The sequence below is a fragment of the Varanus komodoensis genome, unplaced genomic scaffold (genome assembly GCF_004798865.1).
Source record: "Varanus komodoensis strain SLA01 unplaced genomic scaffold, ASM479886v1 scaffold7_1, whole genome shotgun sequence".
Classification (NCBI taxonomy): domain Eukaryota; kingdom Metazoa; phylum Chordata; class Lepidosauria; order Squamata; family Varanidae; genus Varanus; species Varanus komodoensis.
Window position 1 is genome coordinate 8,926,713 of NW_025336479.1, and position 21,038 is coordinate 8,947,750.

Consider the following 21,038-nt stretch of genomic DNA (forward strand, 5'->3'; position numbering starts at 1 on the left):
ACCTAATCTAAATCCTGCAGTTTTGAAGTTTAAAAAAAAAAAAGGACAATAGCTTTGTATAATTCAAAGAGCTGTCTTAGAGAGGGAGAGACTGTGATAAGATACTACCAGTTTGCACCCAATGCTCCAGTTTTTCTATGGTCCAACCTCATTCCCCGAGCTGTCTGCTGTGATTCCTTCTGCACCTACCTCCTGGTTGCTCCAGGCAAATGGCACTGAGAAGTAATTTCTCCTACATTTTCCTTGGTGAGATAAGGAGCTGTCCAACTTTTTCCTTCTCCTTGGTGGGCATCGTGACCTTTGTGGCCCCACATTCCAAGTCTAACTATGATGGTAACGGTTTCCATGTTTCCCTTACCTAGGGATTTGAGGCTCAATGTGAACTTTAAAAAAATAAATAAAATGTGCAGGAAATCCAGGTCTTGTTTGGCTGAAGTCATGAAAGGTGACCATGGTAACAAAAGGCACCCCCTTCATTTTGAGCGAAGGGATGGCGGGGGTGAGGAGGAGGCAGAAAGTTGTCCAGAAATTTGCCACACTGTGTGGCTTCTTGGTGGGCTGCGCATGCAAAAACCATCCAGCCATAATGTGTTCTCACAGAGCAAAGGACCCTTCTGCTAACCAAATACAGCCCCTAAGAATGTAAGGTCTGTGCCCATTACTTGTCCTACCCTATTCATTCCCTTATTTTCAAGCAACAGGCAATATTCTAAGAAGTCTAAAAATATTCATATTAAAATACAAGTGTTGTACAAGAGGGACTTCACAAAATATTAGAGAAATGGATTTGTCAAGAGAGCTTTAGCTTCCAAGCAGACTACAAATGTAATAAATATATACAATTAAATAAACTTCAGAATGTAGATGCCATTAAACTAGCTACATACAATCAGATCTACAAGATCTTCACAGTAAGAAAAAAAGCAGACCAATGCAGAATTCCCCAATTCAGCATGAATTATGCTTTGGAGAAACCCTTCACAAAGACGGTTTGTGTTGTTTCATATTTGCTATTGTAATCAGTGGTGGCAGTAGCAGCAGCAGATTTTCACTGAGAAAAGCTACTGGCATCTCATATCCTAAAGAGCTATTCCTGGGTACCATTTGTAGAAGCTCAACTGCTGTGTGAACCCCAAAACGACTCACCTGGGAAAGCTCAACAGAGCTCTACTGTGGGGAAGGGAACCAAAGGCTGATGTCGAAAAAGGATGGAACTGGGCCGCAAGTCTTCCTGCAGGTTTGGAAGCCCCATTACTCAATGTTAGATATGTCATGGAGCGTTGAAGGTTCTTTAGTGTGAAAGAAACAGATCTTGAGAAAGTTCAGAGGCAAACAGTCATTGTTATCTCTTCCTAATGATTTGGTGTCACATTCAGGTGGAACTGCCTTTTGGGTTGTTGTTTAGTAGGCATGGTACTCGCTGGGTGCTGAATTTGCTCCTCTAAATCATTCATGTTTGACATTCTTCTTGTGTAGCACAACTAATGTTTTCTTTATGAGTGAAATTGCCTGACTGAAGTTGAATACAATCCAGGGCATTCCATTTCTCCAGGCCAGTGTCCTGTTGCCGTAAAAGTGACTACAATTTTAAATCAATAAAAGCATTGATTTAAAACAAAGCTATTTATTTTCTCTCCAGGACAAGTGGCTTACCTACACTGGCAATTTCAGCCCTGACTGTTATATCAATTTTGCAAACACTGAGAACTGTCTGAGAATGTTTGTGAAGCTTTAGGCCCTGCATCACAATCAGAGAGTCGGAATGTGGGCCCTCGAGTACCATGCCGCGCTCAGTGCAGGGGTCCAGCTTGCAGCGCCCCGTCTGAGGGCAGTCCAGAAGGGGAGAGGACCCCGCTGCTCCTCTTCGTTTGCTCGGTGATCAGGTGCCTCAGGCGGTAGCAGGGGTGGCCAAATCAAGGCTTGTGAGCCACATGTGGCTCACAGAGGTGCGCTAACTTGAGAGTATGAGCGTGAGAGACAGAGCGTGCGTGCAGGTGCACATCTTGTTCGGCACAACCTGGGCCGAGGGGGTTATTTCTCCCCTTGTCACTCCCCTCCACATGAGGAGCCCTGGCCAGGCAGAGCTGGGCAGCCATTTTGGACAGGACATAGTTACGTTTTGGTCTTGGGAACTCAAGCTACACAGGGAGTGAGGAGGGTGCGTTGGGGCCTGGTCTGATGAGCATGGCCTTGTGTGGAGGAAAGGGGCGATGAGCTGGACTTGTGGTAGTGATGAGCAGCTGCTCGTGTTTGTGGGAAAACTGAGGTATGAAGCGAGCAAGCTTGGGGTAGTGTTTTGGAGAGCGGCTGCAAAATGTTTGTGGAAGAGAGTCTGGGCTTGATGAAGCTATAGTTGGTAGGGATTTGGGAGAAGCTGGCAATAGCAAAGAGGACAGATGGGGGACCTACTTTGAGCTGTTTGCACAGCAAATGGGGTCTGAAGGCCAGAGCAGAGGTACTAGGAGACCTGGAGATGGGAGGTATATAGGAGAGAATCAGCTAAGCTGCAGTTGGATAGAGGAGGGAGACTAGGGTGGGCCTCAGAGGACAATGCTGAACATGAGGTATGCGGTCAAGGCAGGCTGGTGTGTATTTTTGTAGGATCAATGGGAAAGGTTAAGGCATCAGGGCTGAAGTCCAGATATAGGGAAGAAACTATTGCAACCTAAGTGGAAGGTTAATTGTGGGACTGAATTAAGCAGGTCCGGATGTCAGGAAGTGTGGTGGTTGGAAAGGTGCGTCTTTGCGGTGTTGAGTAGGGCACCGTTGTTTATGTGGTGTATGAAGATGGAGACTCACAAGCCCTCTACTAGCAATCGCTAGCCTGATTGTTGTAGCAATGTCTGTCTGGTCATAATGAATAAAACATTTGTTCATGCATTGCAGCTCTCAAACATCTGACATTAACTGTATCTGCCCCTCCCATTGAGCAAGTCTGGCCATCTCTAGGCTGCAGCCCAACTAATGCTTAATTAGGTTTTGATGGCATTTTGAGACATGGGCCCTGCACCAGCAAGCTGCATTGCACAAAACGTGCGGGCCAGTCTGGCCAACCCGGAGGGCAGCGGCTCCTTTTGCATCACAGGGGAGGGGAGGGGGCTCCGAAGTGCCGAGCGCCCCTCTGCTGGGCTGATTCCTCCTCTGCCCCGCTACGCGTGTGCCTGGGGTGCAACGCAGGCAGTTCTACAGCTGCTGGCACACTGCCTGCCCGCCCGACTGACAGGAGATCGCGCCAGCATTCCCCCAAGGGAAAGCGCTGACAAGGCAGCTGGTTAACAAGGTTGGGAACCTCGCGCAGCAGGGAAGGAGGGGAAATTCCGCCCGAGGCAGCATCTCCACTCCATTCATGGCTGGGCTGGTGCTGTGCGCCACAAAGCCCCCCTCCCAGTCGAAGGCTTGTGAGCAAAGTGGATTAGCTCGAGCCCTGGCACCAGGGGAAGCACGGTGGGCCAAGCGACTGGGGCTGCTAACTGGGGGCAAGCGGATGAAGCTAGCAGCAGGTGCCCCGTCGGCGGCTCTCAAGCCTGCTGCAGTCTAGCAATGGGCACCCCCTGAGGGGGAGAACAAAGTGAATGAGTCACAGCTTTCACACTGAACTTGTTGCCCGATGACACCGGTTTCCGACACAGTGTGGCGTGTGTCCAGCTGCTGGCAAAAAATACCTTCGACGTGCACCACTCGGCGGCTGGGAGTGGAGGAGGGCAGGGGTGCCCGGGCTTCTCGGCTCTTGGCTGCTCGGCTCAAGAAGCCGGCAGCTCTCCTCTCGCACTGGCAGGGAGAGAAGGCCAAGCCAGCAGGCATCCTCTTTCTGGGGAATGAGTGAACGCACCAGTGCAGAAGGCCTGGCTGATCTGCTCTGGCCAAGGCCCACCGCCTCCTGGGAAGCGAGCTGAGGAAAGGCAGTGCTCAGGTGCGCCAGGGCTGGCCGTGATGCTTGGCGCAAGGGCTTTATCACCGAAGGAACAGGCATGCAAAAGCCCTCCCATCAGTTGCCCTCCCAGAGGCATCAGGGAGCCCTTTCTTCAGCCAGCCTGCATTCTCCTTTGGAGGCTTCTAAGTGAGATTTTGAGGATAAAAGGTGCTCTTTGAGAAGGGAAGCAAGCTCAGGGCCAAGGCTCAGTTTTTCCCAGTGTGCTAGTAACCAGCCGCCAGATGGCAATATAGCACTTCAGGCATCTGAGAAATCGCAGCCTCTACGACAGTCCACGGGAGGATGCAAGTGATCATTTTGGGCTGCAGCCCTCTGCGCACTTTCTCTCTCGCTGGTGTAAGTTCCTCTGCGCTCAGTGGGGTTCCCTCCCACCGGAAAGGCCTTGCATCTCCTCCACAATGCCACACACCCTGCCTGTTTGCATCTATGTCAGAGCTCTTAACCATACCCCATTTTGCAATGTGGAAGGGAACACCTGCGGAAAATTTCATTCACTATGAAATTTCGGAGAAGTAACAAAATGCTTTACATTTCCTAGAGGGAGGGATTGTTGTTTGGATACAAGAGAACTGATCCTGATCACCCAATTCCAGATATTTAACTACAAGCAAATTGCTCCCAAGAAATCCCAGGAATTGTACTTTATCAAACTAAGTCAAAGCTTGGAGAACACGGGAAAGGCAATAAAGGCACCGGGAGCTCCCCTCCTTCCCATCCAGTCCAGATGTCCGCAGGCCCAGAGCAAATGTGTTCGATATTGTTCCTATTCCTCTGTCTAAGCCTGTGTCAGGTCATTTGGTTTCAGCCCTCTCTTGAGCAAAGTTTGTCATTATTATTAAAATCTTATTTTTGAAGTGGGGCAAAAAGGCTTATGGGATTTACCTGTTTCATTCCAGTTTTAATATTGAAGATTTATGACATTTAATCTCTACTTTTTGCAAAGGGTGTGACCCAGCCAATCTTTCTTTCTTTCCTTCTTTCTTTTCTTTTCTTTTTACTCTGAAATTCATTTTCCCCAACTGGTTTTATGACCATTCTGGCAGATTCTTACAACTTTGTTTTGTCACATAGGTACCCACACACTACATGCATTCACACTTACAACCAGCAATCTGTAATAATTGATCACCACAGTGGAAAATGCCCCCAAAACTCCAAAATGTACTTTCACCATATTAATATGTTTGAAATAATAGCTATTAGAACATCATATACTTCCTCTCCCCTTTCAGCACTATCCTCAGGAGTCTTGGGTTTCTATGTGGAATACTTTTTTAAAAGTTCTTTTGAAAAATATATTTTTATTTTCCATCTACTGCTGCCAAGGGGCCTTTCAACAAAGAGGATGACTAACTAGTCTCCGTGAAAGAAGGATTTTTCCAAAGAAGGCTGGAGCAGGCAGGATGATCTCACCTTTTGGGATAGGAACCCCCAAAACTTGACACACGCACATGCCCTACACCTACTTCTTCTTAATAAATATGAGCATTAACTAGAGGGAAAGGAACAGGAATCCTTCTGGTGACTTGTGACTTAAAGAAACATCGTATTTGGTTGGCCTTGTTCAGAATAAAACCGGCTCAGATTATTTATCTGTTTCCCTTTTGTGGAGCTAGTCTATGTGCAGAAAGAGAGACGACTCTTTTAATCAACGACATTGGTCAAAGAAATCCACAATGCTTTACAAAGACACATAAGAGAAATAGATCAGACCGCGTGTTACTGACATTGCATCTGCCAAGCAAACGGAAGGTGTCTGTGTTTATTCAGGCAGGGGAACTGCATCAGAAGTAAAAGATTAAGCAGGCCAGGAAGCGGAAACCTTCTCTCTGCTCTCCCAGCCCAGGTGTGGTGCTGCCCCAAGCGCACGAGGGCACCAAGACTCCCTGGTCCTTCGGGATGCACAGTGACATCTCACCTGACCAGCAGGCAATGGGTACCTCGGAGGGCAACAGTGCTCCCCACACCCAGGCTTACTGTGGCTGCTTCGGCTTCTTCATATGCCTACTTATGAATTCACCCGCATCTCCCACAAGCCCAGACATCAGACGTGCCCAGTGTAAGAAATAGGTGCAAACTAGGGATGAGTGGATCCCCCCCCCCCCCCGCCCCCCGATCTATTCCATTTCATGACTGCACTGCAGTTTGGCTGTGCCTTGTTTTTGCTCTGCCTGGCGTTCACTTCAACTTGTCGACGGTTAAAAATCTATCTGGTACATTTCAGTTTGCTTCCAATCTCAGCCTGTGCCTCCCCGCCACCCCCACCACTCTATTTCTGACCAGCAAGAATTCATGCAGTGAATGAGTATAGTATTGCACTGGAAAGTACTGGGTAAAAATGACATTTTTAAGGCTATGACCTTGCATGGTGCCTGTGAGGGTCAAGGCACTTTGTCATTGAAATTATGCAGTTGTGCGGGTCCTTTTTATATGGTGTTGTAATCAATGCACATTCGTACAGGCACACGCCCATCAGTATCTATAAAGAAAAAGAGGCATGAACATAGTGCAGCAGTCAAGACCATTTGCTCATCAGTCTGCAAAGAAATGAGAAGTTTAAAAACAGAAGAGCACTAAAGTGCTAAGCATCAGTGCCGTGCTGCAAACAAAGCTGGGGAATTAAAATCCTCAGGTCCAGAAGAAATTGGGGTGTGCGGAATTCCAGAAATCCCCCTTCTCCAAATTCTTTGCCCAGTCTGAAATGGGGTACCTCCTTCACAAGGCTGAAGTCCAGATCCTTGAGAAGAGACGAAGGGGTAGGCATTCCCTGGTCTATGTTGACTGGAAAAAGGATTTGTGGAATTGGGTGTGGGCTGAGGGTGGGGGAGAGTTCTTCCAACTCTTTGGGCTGACTTTAGGAAGCACAGCTGCCTGGCTGAGGATCTCACTCAGGAAGGAGCGCTGCCTGGGCATCAGGCTCCAGTTCTGCGCCTTGACAGGGCTGCAGGCCAGTCACAGCTTGGCAACATTTAGGTGAGCTGCAGAGGGTTCTAATATATCCTATTTTATACTATCATATTGGACAATAATAAAAAGCGACATGCTTAAAATACTTAAAGCCATTGTTAAAAGTAGACAAAGAGAAATTATTACTACTAAAGAAGGTTGGAAGAGAGCGGCCATCACTAAAAGTCTGGCTTTACTGGGTGGGATCCAGCCTTAATCACACTTAGAAGAGACCCACTGGCCTAAGTCCTACTGGTTTCAGCAGGTGCTCTCATAGTATTGCTACTCTGAATTAGACCAGCTGCCTTTATAGGCACAGCTATGTAACACAAATCCTTACACTTGTCCAAAGTCATGCAAGACACTAGTGGTGTTCTTCCCCTACGCAGCCACACTGCATTGGCAACAGTATGAAACGGCACTGACCGATGAAGATTTTCCATCAGAAAACCCCGTTGCTTGCAGGAGGGCTGGGCGTTAATTGCGGCATTCCGATTTCACAGAAAAATGTGCCTAAGAGGCAAGGAGGCAAAGAGGTTGTTGCCGCCCTCTTCCCACCTCTAGGAGCCCCACTTCTTAGCTTCCTGTGGCCGTGCAGCTTGCTCCTTAGATATCCCTAAACGTGGAGCATCTTGCAGCCTCTCCAAATGTACCAGCTCATTTCTCTCTTGCCGGTCTGTCAGAGTTAAACAAAATAATTCATTCAACTTAGAAGTCAAACAAATATAAAGCAAATTTGGTGTGAGCCAGAATGCAGGTAGTGGAAAGTAAATTCTCTCTGACATTCTTCAGCTCTAAATATTTTAACAGAGTGTCATTTACTGGGGAGTCTTTTTTTAAAGTACAAATACGCCAGAAGGTCTCCCCGCCATTTTTTAAAAAGGCCCTTTCCCCTTTTGAGTCAAGATGATAAAAGCTCTATTGAGGCTGATTGTCCAGATGATGGCACCTCAATTTAGTGCATGAGGAAAGTAACCATGTTCAATATAATTAGGGCCATTTAGGATATTCAGAGCTGCTATCATCCCATGAAGTTGAGGCAAACAATCTCCTAATTGGCTTCCTGCTGAGGAGTTCATAAAAAAGTCTTTATTGTCCTTCTGTGTAACCTACCCTGTACTTTCTTCGCAGCTGGACTGTTTTGAACACTGTGCTGCCCTCAACCAAAGGCACGCCTGCAAGAAACGGCTGTGCAGCCAGTACACGAATGTCCCTGACTGTTCAGGCATTTCTCTTACAATCGCATGTCCGAGGCTTGTGCGGGTTTTGTGCCTTTGGTCTGTAAATCAGTCAACTTGGCATTGTTTCGCCTGGCTGTTTTTGCTTGATCATTGAACTTCGGGATTTAGCACATCTGCATCTCACCTTTCAGGGTCACCGCTTATTGGTCATTAATATAGCTGCAGCCTCACAAAACACCCATGGCACTGTAAAAGTATTACTGCTTCCTAACTCTGCACATGAAAGGGAGGGACAGCAAGCCATCTCAGCGGATAGTAAGCAGCAGTTCCACTTACTTTAGCCCTATTAAGATGGTCTTGTGTATGCACCATGTGCCACAGGCTGTGTGCAGGCCAGGAGCAGCTTTTGGGATGCCACCGCAAACCCACAATCAGGATGGTTTGCAGTGCCAGACCAGAAGGCTAATTCAGGATAGAGCTGACTACAGAACAACCAACTAAACCCAGGCTGAAACAGGTGGAAGGCTTCACAGTGTATTTATTTTCTGTTGCTAAGTGGTTTTGCAAATCAGCCCGATAATCCACTGGAAGAAAAGATGAGAGCACTGGAACAGCAACAGCCACCCTTAAGGGAATAAGAAAAGATGAAGCGTTTTTAGACCGAGTGGTGGAACTGCAAAAGCTAAGTGTGGTACAGGAGCTAGAAGTGCAACAGCAAGCTAAGGCAGAGGAGGAGAATCCTGAAGGAGAGGGAAATGAGGAAACTGCCTGGGAAAGAGTGACGGTTGGCAGCCAGAAGAACTGGAAGGCACTCTGCACCAGAAGCAGTGGGACCATGGAACCACTTTCAGGTATTCCGGGGTGAGACTGGAGGGCAGCCTGCCATAGAAGCAGCACAAGCCATCCTGTTCAACACTAAGCAGTAAGCTGAAGGTCAGCTAAGTGGTGGCAATAATACTAAGCCTTGCATGGACAAGAAGAGTGTTCATTGTGGGAGCCTCCCTGTTGTGTGGGATGGAAACACATGTACGTCAGGGCAACACAAGAACTCATCCGGTATGCTGTCTCCCTGGAGGGCACAGTAATGATGGACCAGAAAGACTGCCAAGGCTCATACAGCCACTGACACGTATCCCTTCCTTCTTATACAGGTGGGAACAAATGACACTGCCAAGTGGAGCTTTGAAGAAATCTCCTCAGCCTTTGGAGCTTTAGGGAGGAAAGTCAAGAACTTTGGGGCCAGATAGTTTTCTCTTCAATCCTTCCAGTTTGTAGAAGAGGAATAGACAGGGGGAAAAATACTCCAGGTGAATGCCTGGCTATGAAGGTGGTGCCAACATGAGAGGTTTGGATTCTGGGACCACAGGCTACACTTCCTGGAAAATGGACTGCTGGCAAGGGATGAGTTGCACCTTATAAGGACTGGAAAGAGTGTTTTTGGCCACAGCATGAAGAAGTTTATCAGGAAGGCTTTAAAAACTGGATCCTACAGGGGAGGGAGAAGTACACGTGCATGTAACAACAGGCAAAGGCTTACGAACCACAACAGAGAGAGTATTTCTAGCAGTGCACAGTAAGTCTTTCAAAAAATATAGAAGGAAAGCTAGAGTGGAAAGTATGTAGTCTTCAATCTCTATATACTAATGTCTGAAGTATAGGAATCCAACAGTGTGAACCTGAACGCTTAATACAGGAGGGTAAATACAGCCTGCTTTGTGCACCTGAAACTTGGTGGGATGACTGCCATGGCTGGAATTCAACAACTGGATTCAATAACCTGTCCAAGAAGAACAGAAGGCAGAGTCACACTGTATGTTAAAGATACACATCTCTGCACAGAAATACAGGAGGATGTGCTTGGCGGCCTCATCAAGAGCATCTGGAGCAATATAAATGGAACAAGGAATAAAAGGAAGACTGGTTGGAGTCTACTACTGAACACCCATTCAAGGAGAATACGAGGATGAAACTTTTAAAAAGCAGATTGCCAGTGTTTCAAGGAGCCATGGTGTTGTGGTTATGCGGGACTTCAATTTCCCTGATACCTGTTGGGAGACAAATTCTGCCAAACGTGGCCCCTCCAAGGGATTCCTGACATGTGTTGCTGATAACTTCCTCCAACAGAAATGGAGGAAGGAATAAGAATGGTTATTCTGGTCCTGATACTAACCAACAGGGAAGACCTGTTGTGGACCAAGTGGCAGTTATGGTAACTCTGGGGGAAAGTGACCATGCCATACTTGAATTCTTGATTCTAAAGGAAGCAAGAGCCAAGCACAGTTAAACGTGTATCCTATATTTTAGGAAAGCCAATTTTAATAAACTCAGATCAAGGCCAAGTAAAGTCCCATGGCAAGTTAGTCTAATGAGAAAGGAGTCCAAGTTGGGTGGGATTTATTTTTTTTTCCTTAAGGACATTCTAAAGGCGTAATCACAAACAATTTCAATAAGGAAAAATAGTAGAAGACAACAGAAGGAAGTCCATGTTGCTTCACAAAATGCTTACAGTTGCCCTGAAAACAAACAAACAAACAAAAAGGACATGTATAGGAAGTGGAAGGAAGGCTAGAATACAAAGGAAGAATACCACCAGGTTAGCATGGAATTGCAGGGTCGGCATCAGGGAGGCTAAAGCTAGGAATGAACTGAGGCTAGCGAGGGATGCTAAAAGCAACAACAAAGCCTTCTTCAGATATGACCAAAGGAAAAGGCAGAGGAAAGACATGGGGGTTCAGCTACTCAGTGTGGGTGGCAAAATGATAACAGATTACAAAGAAAAGGCAGATGCTCAATTCCCACTGTGGCTCAGTCTTCTCTCAGGATCTATGACCTTTCTGACGAAGGGGAAGTACAAACTGAAGGAGCAGGATGGCAGCTCAAGATTGAAAGGCAAACGGTCAAGGATCATCTAATTAGGTTGAAAGAGTTCAAATCTCCAGGGCTCAATGAACTCCATCCTAGAGTCATAAAGGAGCTGGCAGAAAAACTCTCAGAACTCTCTCTATTATCTTTGAGAAATCATGGAGGACAGGGGATGTGCCAGATGACTGGAGGAAAGCTAATATTATCCCCATCGTCAAGAAAGGAAAAAAGAAGAATCTGGGAACAACAGACTAGACAGTCCGACATCGATCCCTGGGAAAATTCTGGAACAGATTGTAAAGCAGTCAGTCTGTAAACATCTTGAAACAATGCAGTGCTTACTAGAAGCCAACATGGATTTGTGAAGAAATATCCTGCCAGATTAATCTGATTTTGTTTGTTGATTGGGTAACTTCCATGATGGACTGTGAGAATGCTGTGGACATAGTTTATCTTGACTTCAGCAAAGCTTTTGATGAAATGCCTTATGATATCCTGCTAGTAAACTAGCTAAAAGTGGGCTAGGTGGAATAATAATCAGGTGGATCCACAGTTGGCTACAGAATTGGACTCCTAGAGTGCTCATCAGCAGCACCTTCTCAAACTGGGAGGAGGTAACAAGTGGGATTCTGCAGGTTTCAGTCCTGGCCCCAGTGCTCTTCAACATTTTTATTAATGATTTGGATGAGGAATTGCAGGGAACAATTATCAAATTTGCAAATGGCGCAAAACTGGGTGGGATAGCTAATAACCTGAAAAGCAGAAACAAGATTCAAGGTGATCTCTATTGATTGGAGCACTAGCATAAAAACAAGACAATGAAATTCAATAGGAACAAATGCCAAGTTCTGCTCCTAGGAAAAAGAAATCAAATCAAGAAATCACTACAAGATGGGGGATACTTGGCTCAACAATACTGTAGGTGAGAAAGAATCTGGAATTGTTGTAGATCACAAGGTGAATATGAGTCAATAATGTGATGTGACTGCAAAAAGGGCAAATGCTATTTTGGGCTGCATTAATAGAAGCATCACTTCCAAATCTCATGGATTACTAGTTCCCATTTACTCAGCACTGGTTAGGCCTCACCTGGAGTACTGTCCAGTTCTGGACACCACAGTTTAAGAAAGATGCTGACAAGTTGGAAAGGGCTCAGAGGAGGGCAACACGGATGATCCAGGGACTGCAAACAAAGCCCTATGAGAAGAGATTGAGAGAAGTGGGCATGTTTAGTCTCAAGATGAGAAGGCTGAGGAAAGAGAGGATAGAACTCTTCAAGTACCTGAAAGGTTGTCACAAAGAGGAAGGACAGAATCTCTTATTAATCATTCCAGAGTGCAGGATATGGAATAACAGGCTTAAGTTACAAGAAACCAGGTTCTGGCTGAGCATGTAGCAAGAATTCAGCCAGGTTCTGGCTGAGAACTTCCTGACTGATACAGCAGAACAACAATGGAACCAATTACCTAGGGCGTTTATGGGCTCTCCCACACTAGAGAAGTTCAAAATGCAACTGAACAGTCATCTGAGATGAATGGTTTAACTTGGAGTCCTGCACTGAACAGAGGGTTGGACCTGATGGACCTCGTGGCCCCTTTCAACTCCACTTTTCTATGATTCTATGAAAATCAAGGAGGCAAATGCCCACTTAAAGTTTTGATGCTTGGATTTCATGCTTTTAATCATGCCAGAGTGATATTCACTCACAAACCTAAAATGGGCAGTGAGGACTGGGAACAATATCCTAGCTTTGATTTTCAACCACTTATTTCTATCTGCCAATTGCTCCATACCCCTCAAGCTGTCATCCAGAGAATCTTAATAAGCAAGCACCAGAACTTTAAATCCAACCCCTCCCCAGGTAGACCCTGCAAGCAGGAGTTAATGGAATTGGGTGCTTGAAATGATTGAAATTGGATGCTTGCTTCATTCTCTAAAGCAAGAATTTTAGGGAAAGAAAAACAGGGTATTGTATCTTGGCTCAGGCCATAAGTAGGGACATAGCTGGGTCCACAACCTACACTGGGACTACTAAAACCACAGGTAATCTGCAACATCTCGATTTTTCCCTTTAAGCAGCTGCATAACGAAATTAAGACAAAATTTGTGGTTTTATGACACAAGGTCTGCCATTACTTTTACTTCCCTACAGAGGGTAAGATTAAGTCATGTTGAAGTGGCTTCAAGAAATGGGAAACATCTTGTTCAGGAAAAGGAAAATCATACGAAGACAGCAGGCTAGATCAGGTCAGAGTATCAAGGGGAGGAGAGGTGTGTTTTCTGTTGTCTTAGCAATGGCCTCCCAGCCCATGTCATGCAGACATGTGGCTCATCGGTGTAGCCCTGGTTATGAATATTTATTGTGGAAGAAAGGATGGGTGTGTGTGTGTTTTTTCCCTCATTCAACCTGCAGAACACATTTGTCTTTTTGTTAAAGGCAAGTCTAAACAACAAGCATTTGCATTTGACCCTCAGAATGAAGGGCTGGTAAAGGAACTGGCAACAGTACTTGCTGTTGTTTTTGCTGCCACATACATATGCACAGTCCATACCCCCCCCCCCTTCAACAAATTATTCAGCATCCATCTTTGCAAATGCAAGCTGGAATTTTGTTTTACTGGAGTGGGCAGGTGGCCAGGGCATGGCGAAGTGGGAGGAGACTGGTATACAAGAAGAGGGCCTTTTTGTTTTGTTTTTTGCCCGCTGCGTGGTGCAGTCTTGCTCCCATGAATTTGCAATAGCGGCCCGAATGAGGGTAAAATCAACACATCCTTTGAACAGCCCAATTTCAGCTACTGCCAAGAATCCCCTTGTGGGAAGAAGATGTTGCAAAGGGGTGTTACCTGGAAATGTGTCTGGCGTTTGCAAACACTTTCGGGATGTGCCTTAAATTTCAAATGAGCAGGAGATGCAGCTGCTGGAAACTCTGATTCGGAGAGGAGGCTGTGGTGGGGGTGGTAGAGGGCTGCGTGTGGCTGTGTTTTTCCAGAGACCTCCAGCAATCAGCCGAGTTCATCTTGGCCTGATCCAGCATCACGCTTCACGCACCACGGACTCACAGACAGAACAGCACTTTGGAGCCATGTATGCGCTGCTGGGCTATGAACACAGCACGACTGGGACTGCCGCCTTCCGCTGGTAAGCAGGAGGCCGAGGAGGGCACCCCCTTTGCCACCAGTAGGCCAGCAGTCAAGGAAGCTAAAGGAGCCAGGCACAAAACGTTACGCAAGACCTGGGTGAGATATTGCCAGACTGGGCAAACAGGACATACGGGCAAAGGGCAAATCGTGTTTTGAGGGCACGCGGTTCACATTTCCCTCCAAGGAACTGTGATGTGTGAACGATGCGTATTATGACCATGACTATGAAAGTCAGGCTTCTCGGATACAAATAAAGGTGCAGTAGCTGCCTCAAGTGGTGTAGCTGTTGTGCCTCCATTCGGTCACAGGAGCTGCAGCAGCTGTGAATCTCCGTACATGTGCAGCTGCTGTTGATGTTTTCAGGGAAAAGTGACTGAGCCCCAAAATGTTGCATGGTGGCTGCATCCCCATTCCAAAGGTGGATCTGGGGAAAGAGGCATTCTGATCCCCAAAGTAGATGTTAAGATCTCCTATCTTCTGTGTTGATTTGGTATCTTCCTGGAAACAAAGTGTCTTCTGGACACTACTTTGCAGCTACACCATGGGCATCTAAGCACCATGGTAAGAGTGGAAACGCACAGACTGCTATGCGCCTCCACATGCCTACAGCTCCATGTCCCAGAACACACCACATGATCCATTGTCTGCAGAGCGAAGTTCTAAGTCACAACGACATCTGCTCCGACTCCTCAGAGAGCAACACAATGCTTAAGAACTCATATCAGGAATTTCATAGATGACAGCACCCACCCAGTCAAGCAAAACAGCCTATCAACAAGGCCAAGCATAATCTTCTATAGGATGGACCCAAAAGAGAAAGTGACAGCACAAAGCTTGCGACCCACAGCTCTCAGCTAAAGGCAAAACAAGATCTCCAAGCCATCGGACATGATCATTCAGATGGGCTGTAGGACTCTGCTAGCTTACAGACCGTCCTGAACATTAAGCAGCTGCTCACCAACAAGAATAGGACATCTAACAGAAGCACAAATGCAGGGGTCAAGCCCTGTAACAAATCCAACTTTGTTTTTGTATCTATTTGAGCAACACTCTTTTGTTGTTGTTGTTACATGCCGACACATCAGCTCCGGGCTATGATGGCCTTATGAATCACAGCCCTGCTCAGCTCCTGTCAACTCAAGGCTGTGGGTTCCTTTATGGAACTGAACAATCTCGTAGCTGGTCTGCTTCTATCCTCAACGTCCCCTACCATTACTATCTCTTTTGGTGAGTCTTGCCTTTTCATGATGCACCTGAAGTACAGCAGTTTCAGCTGTGTCATTTTTGCTTCCAGAGAAAGTTCTGAATTGATGTGGCCTGGGACTCACTGTCTGGGGTATTCACAAAGCTTTCCTCTAGAACCACGTTTTTCTTCTCATCAGCTTTCTTCACTGTCCAGTTTTTACACCCATATATATGAGTGGGGATGATCTTGCCAGGGTCTCCAGTGGAACATCTGGTGCTCATTTCTAGTTCCTATAAGACAGCTTCATCAGAAATCCTATAATGAAACACTCTTATAGGAACTAATAATGCCAACCACAGCGTCAGGGTTCATTCGTGCAGTAATATACATGCGTAATATCAGGGCTGGCCCACCCATGAAGCAGGGGTAGTTCTGCCTGCATTAGACAATGCAGTAGCAAACTGCAACACTCCCCGTCCAAACTGACCAGCAGGCAAGATTCAAAGGCTGTCTGCCATGTGAAACTGATGAATTGCAGTTTGAAGAGAAACTCCAGGTAATTCATCTGTGGTTTGAATTGGGATAACAGGTTTTGAGTCATCATGTGCGTGTTATTAGCACTGTACCTGTACTGTTACCACCAGTGCCACTTTGTGAATGGTTGCCATTAACCCTTAACATAATTGTTACTGCCTATACTTTCTCTCTTGAATGCCCCTCTGAATTCACTGTTTACTAACAGAAATTCTCACTGCTATCTCCAAGCCAGGATCAGAGGCAACCGCAAGAATTTCTCCTGTTATCACAACCACCCATGAGATAAAGCAGGTGATGTGGGTGGTGGGGAGTTCAGTTCTTTCCTGGCAGACATGCTGGGTCCATCCACCCAGTCTGTTTTCCAAGGAGCAGCTTTGCAGTGGACCAGCTTTCCTCTTGCAGGTCGGCATGTAGCAAAGCTACCCTGGCTAAGTCGGCAGCTGAAGATGCAGACAGCCACTGGTTCAGCCAAGATGCATGCTCAGACAGCAAAAGGCTTCATACAGGTGGCTCTGTAAGGTTTCATGCCCTGTGCTCTGTCCACATGGCAGTGATGTGTAAAGAGATTTGGGTGGTGCTGGGAAGAGCTGCATGAGTGATGGGTCTCTCTACCAAAGTCTGAAGAATTTGGAGCAAAGGAAAAGATATCTCAGGCATAACATTCTTTGGACTTTTATAAACTATAGGACATGTTGTGACTTTATAAGATAGGTGGTGAAAGGCTGAAGGTGAGAATACAGCTTCCAAATGGTTTTTAAGTTTAAATAGATCCTTAACAGAATTTGGGAAAACACAGTACTTTGATGGAATACTGCATGATTACATACTTTTGCTGCAAATTTCCTGACAAATCCCATTGGGCAGGAACCCTCAAAACCATATCATTGAATCCCAGCAAGCCAGCAGCTCATTCGAATTAGCAAGGAAGGAAGGAAGTCACAATTTCCCTTAGGTGAGGGCTTGCACATTTCTCCTGCTTCTCTGGGTTTTCCCCCAGAACAGAAGCCCCTTTCAACCCTTCCTTCCATTTAGAATCACTGTGGTGGGGGACAGGTTCGTTCGCCAACTGATGCACGATCCTTAGAAAGCCTGGATCACGCCCCCTCCCTCTGTGCACCTGGCCCCAAGCCAGACAGGGCTTTGAAAGTTGATAGCAGCACACCCAACTGGGCCCAGAAACAGACTGGAAGCTATTGCAGATCACAGAGCGCTGGCATAGCATGTTAAAACAATTTTCAAAGGCATTGGAGGGCCACCTGCTGGCATTAATGCACCTGCCTCTTCCTCCTCTTGCTCCACAGCGCTCAGCATGGAACCGCTGATGGTCCTGACGGTGCCTCCTTGGCAGCAGAGGAAGGACCCAGCAGCAGCCACTCTGGCAGCTCTGTCTTCTCCAAAGTATGCCAGGTGGGCTCAGCTGGCCCTGGCTGCTGCTGCTGCTGCTATCAATTTTGCTGCTAGCTACTCTGCTTTTCCATCACGCCTCCTCCTTCCCCCAGGGGTCCAAGGTTTGGCACTACCACAGGCCAAATCCCCACCTCTTGTGGTTCTGTGCATGCAGCAGATGTAATATACTGTAATAAGAGTGCTTACGCCCGGTAAGGCCCTTCTATGTGTGCATGTTGTACGTAAAATAAAGCACATACATACAACAAAAATGAAGGCAGACAAGAGCAACTCAGTGAGACAGAGCAGTGAATCAAGTGATAGATGGGTGGCACTCACATGTTACTAAGCAAACACAGGAGTCCGGGACTCATACTGATCCCACAACAAACCTGAGTCTAAGCTCAGAAAAGAACAGTGGAGTGGAGTGGTGGGGATGTTCCTGAGCACATGCTAGTTCTTCAAGACCTGAGAAATGTTATGGCCAAGTAAGTAGTAGCAATGACTGGAGAAAGGATCAGAGATTATTGGTTGCATGAAGAAAAAGAACTAAGGGCACTATCTTCCTTGTTCTGCTTCTGTATCCTGCACATGGGTCACCCATCCTATCCTACTGTAACTTTCAGTGATTTTCAAGCCAACAGAACAGAAAGAGAAAGCCTTACACTCTGTTTTATGAATCTTGACTCCCTCGCCCCTACATCTATCCTTCTGAAACTCTGAAGGCTTCTTACCTAGAGACACATCTGTCATATACACTATTTTCATACAAACTGTCACACACAAAAATGCAGAAATGAGGGGCAGACTGGAGTAACTTCCCCGATACAAACAATGTGAATATTCCCCTTCTACAAAGATCAGCGCACCAATCCTTCTGATATTTTAAAGGTGTCTTAGCTAGGGTCACTACTACACTATATGCCATTCTCATAGCAATTGAACATAAAAAGAAGGATAAATGCATACTTCTTTGGAAAATGCTACTCTTGGATAAATGCTACTCTTGCCCAAAACTCCCTATACCTCTTCACCTGAAACTTGGTGGCCTGATCCTATCAGAAAGGACAATTATACCAATATTTGTCATCCAATTTGGCCAAGTAATCATTCATAATGGCAGTTCTTTAAAAAAAAAAACCCTCAAAATGTAAAGGCAATTAGTGCAATCCACCTGCACCTATTTGTTTGATATTTAGCATGCTTCACCCCTTTATAATGGTCTACTATGCCTAAAAATGTCATTCGGTTTGGACAAACCAAAGAAGTTATAGTTGCTTATTAGTTTCCCATGACAATCAGTGGAAGGCCTGAAGTGTTGAATTCCTCAGTCTCACTTCAGGTTTGGCACTAAGTTTAATTAGGTGATTGCTGAATCATCCCAAAGTAGAGAGCCCAGGTATGGGCTATTGTGGCAGCGTACAAACGGAAACAACCACCACCACCACCTACTCCTACTGTGAGCTGTTTTCCAAATCAGATCTCAAAGTGGACCTTGTGGTTAGTGTACCTTCCCCAACACAGCCCAGAGAGCCAGTGTGGTGCAGTGGTTAAGGGTGCTGGGGCTCAGGCAAACTGAATTCTAGTCCCCGCTCGGCCATGGAGCCAACTGGGTGACTTTGAGCCAGTCACAGACTCTCAGCCCAACCTACCTGATAGGATTGTTGTTGTGGGGATAAGACTTTGAGCAGCAGGAGGAGAATGATGTAAGTCACTTTGAGTTCATAAGAAAAAAGCAGGACATAAATCTAATAAATAACTAAATAAACAAGCGAACAAAAGAAACATACACGTGTGTGCATACACAGAGTCTGGGGAGGAAAGAGTTAGCTCACCATAGTCTTTCTTGCAATACTTCTTCATGTTGATCTTCAACTTCCCTTTGGATGCCTTGCAGTAGGAATCACAGTCTTTGAGGGAGAGGAGGAGGAAGAGAAAGAAGAAAACTTTAACAAAACAAATTAGTCTTAAAATGCATGAAAGGCGTTGGGGATGAGGGGAGGCAAGGGGAGAGGAGGGGGAGCGCGGCAGAAGCTGCAGCCTGCCATGAATAAGCAGCATGCCTGTGATATCCATCTGCCAGGACCTGATTGGGTCATCTAATGGGGGCATTCACTGAAAAACCTTCCTTTCTAAAGAAAGCCTCTGACAAAAGAAGCCATCCTCCTCTCCCCTCCCGTCTCTGCCTGACGAATTCTTTAGGCTACCTTCTGCAGGCTGCCGCAACGCCGCTGCCTCCCTGGGAGACCTCGGGGCCTCCCTTATTGTGCCACCCAGATCTTTGGAGAGCCACGGCCCCCTCCCCCCAGTTCTTAAACTGCAACCGGGAGCCTGATTAAAGCTCACAGAGGCCTCTTTGTCACCCCCTAACCCAGCCCTGTGTCAGGCTTTGGCATTCATTGCAGAGGGATTCTGGCTGGGGTCACCCCTCAACAAAAGGGGTCACGGAGGAAATTAGCAGCCCATGAAGCATTAGCAAAGCCTTTGGCGTCCACTCTGCCGGAGTGTGCAAATAAAATGCCCCAGTGGGGCTGCTTCGCCGCCAATGGGCCCTACTGCTGTGAGACGGTGGTTGTACTCTTCCTACATGGCCTCCGCTGTCCCCCGCTGCTGCTGCTGGGGACCCCCTCGGCCTGTTCGGGCTGCGCTGGAGTGTCCCGCTTCACCAGGGACGCCGGAAGTGCTGCCACACCCCGCGCAGGGACAGCGGTTCTCAGCGGCCGCATTTTATGCTCTCTGCAGCTCTGGCAGGGCTACTCTGGGTGCAACAGTCCCATGAAACGCCGTGCTTGGCCACTTGGAGGAACCAGCACACCACCGAGCTGGGGGGCATGTTTTCCAGTCCGAAGAATGCCGTGTCTGATATGGGCAGCTCGCCTCTCTCCAATAAATCAATGACTATTAGGATTCATTCCACATATCTCCTGCTCTCCCCAAGGAAAACCCAGAGCAGCTTGCATGGGGTTCATAGCGATCCCTCTGGAGACTGCCAAAGCCCACGCCTTGCTTCTCTGCACTTTGTCCACTCATGAATTAGAGGCACTGCAATCGTGGGAGAAACCATAAAAGGAAGCCTTGTGATGATGCATGGCATTTCTCCCACAGGTGTTCCAAATCAGTACAGGGCACAATTAACGCAATGTCAAACTAAGAACATAATGACCAGCTTAATTCAGAATGACTGGCGGGGAGCATCCACGAGAAAGACCATCAAGTGCTTAGGCAGCTTTATACTTATACCACCTATGAGAATAAGACCACTGATTCATGGGCAGCAAAGAGGAAGCAATGGAGAATTCACGCCTAGCCACACTTCAGCCCCTCTTTGCACCTCCACCTCTCACGCTTTGCAGAAGCCACTGCCAGGAAGTGGCAGAGCCAAGCCTCCTGTTTCCAAATCTTGCCCCTTCCGTCTCTTTGGGTGTCTTGCAGAGAAGGCCGGAACCTTGCCTGAAAATCCCACCCAGCATTCTGACTTGAGTGTTGGGGGAGTGAGTATGTGCCCTTCAAAGATCCTGAGATCATATTCCCTAAAAACAAAAAACAGACTATTTATATAAATGATAGATTCCTTTCTTTGTCCCTAGGGCAAACTTTCTGGGGTGCTGTAGGACTGAAATCCCTCCCTCACTAAAAGCTGGGTGGCACCCCACTGTTTACCCCCATTTGCCACCGTCTCCAAATGGGACTGTGAGGCTGTGGGGTGGGGGACAAGTTTTATTCAGCCTTAGATTTTATATAGTACCTGAAGACCTTTAGAATATTGTCTTCATGTTAGGAATGACGCTCTGTGGCTACAGCTGAAAGAAAGTAGCTTTATTTTCACTTGATTACTCCCAGAAACATTAATAGGATTATGAAGCCTGGTA

The 21,038-nt window shown here is 46.7% G+C and overlaps 1 protein-coding gene across 2 annotated transcripts in view; it reads right to left on the minus strand.

Moving 5' to 3' along the window:
• NTN1 (netrin 1) overlaps positions 1-21,038 on the minus strand; it is a 139,430-nt gene that overhangs the window by 1,472 nt on the left and 116,920 nt on the right. For both annotated transcript variants that reach the window (XM_044453778.1, XM_044453776.1), the window contains one exon: positions 19,005-19,079. In XM_044453778.1, the coding sequence (XP_044309713.1) occupies positions 19,005-19,079 (75 nt within the window). The remainder of the gene's footprint in view (positions 1-19,004; positions 19,080-21,038) is intronic.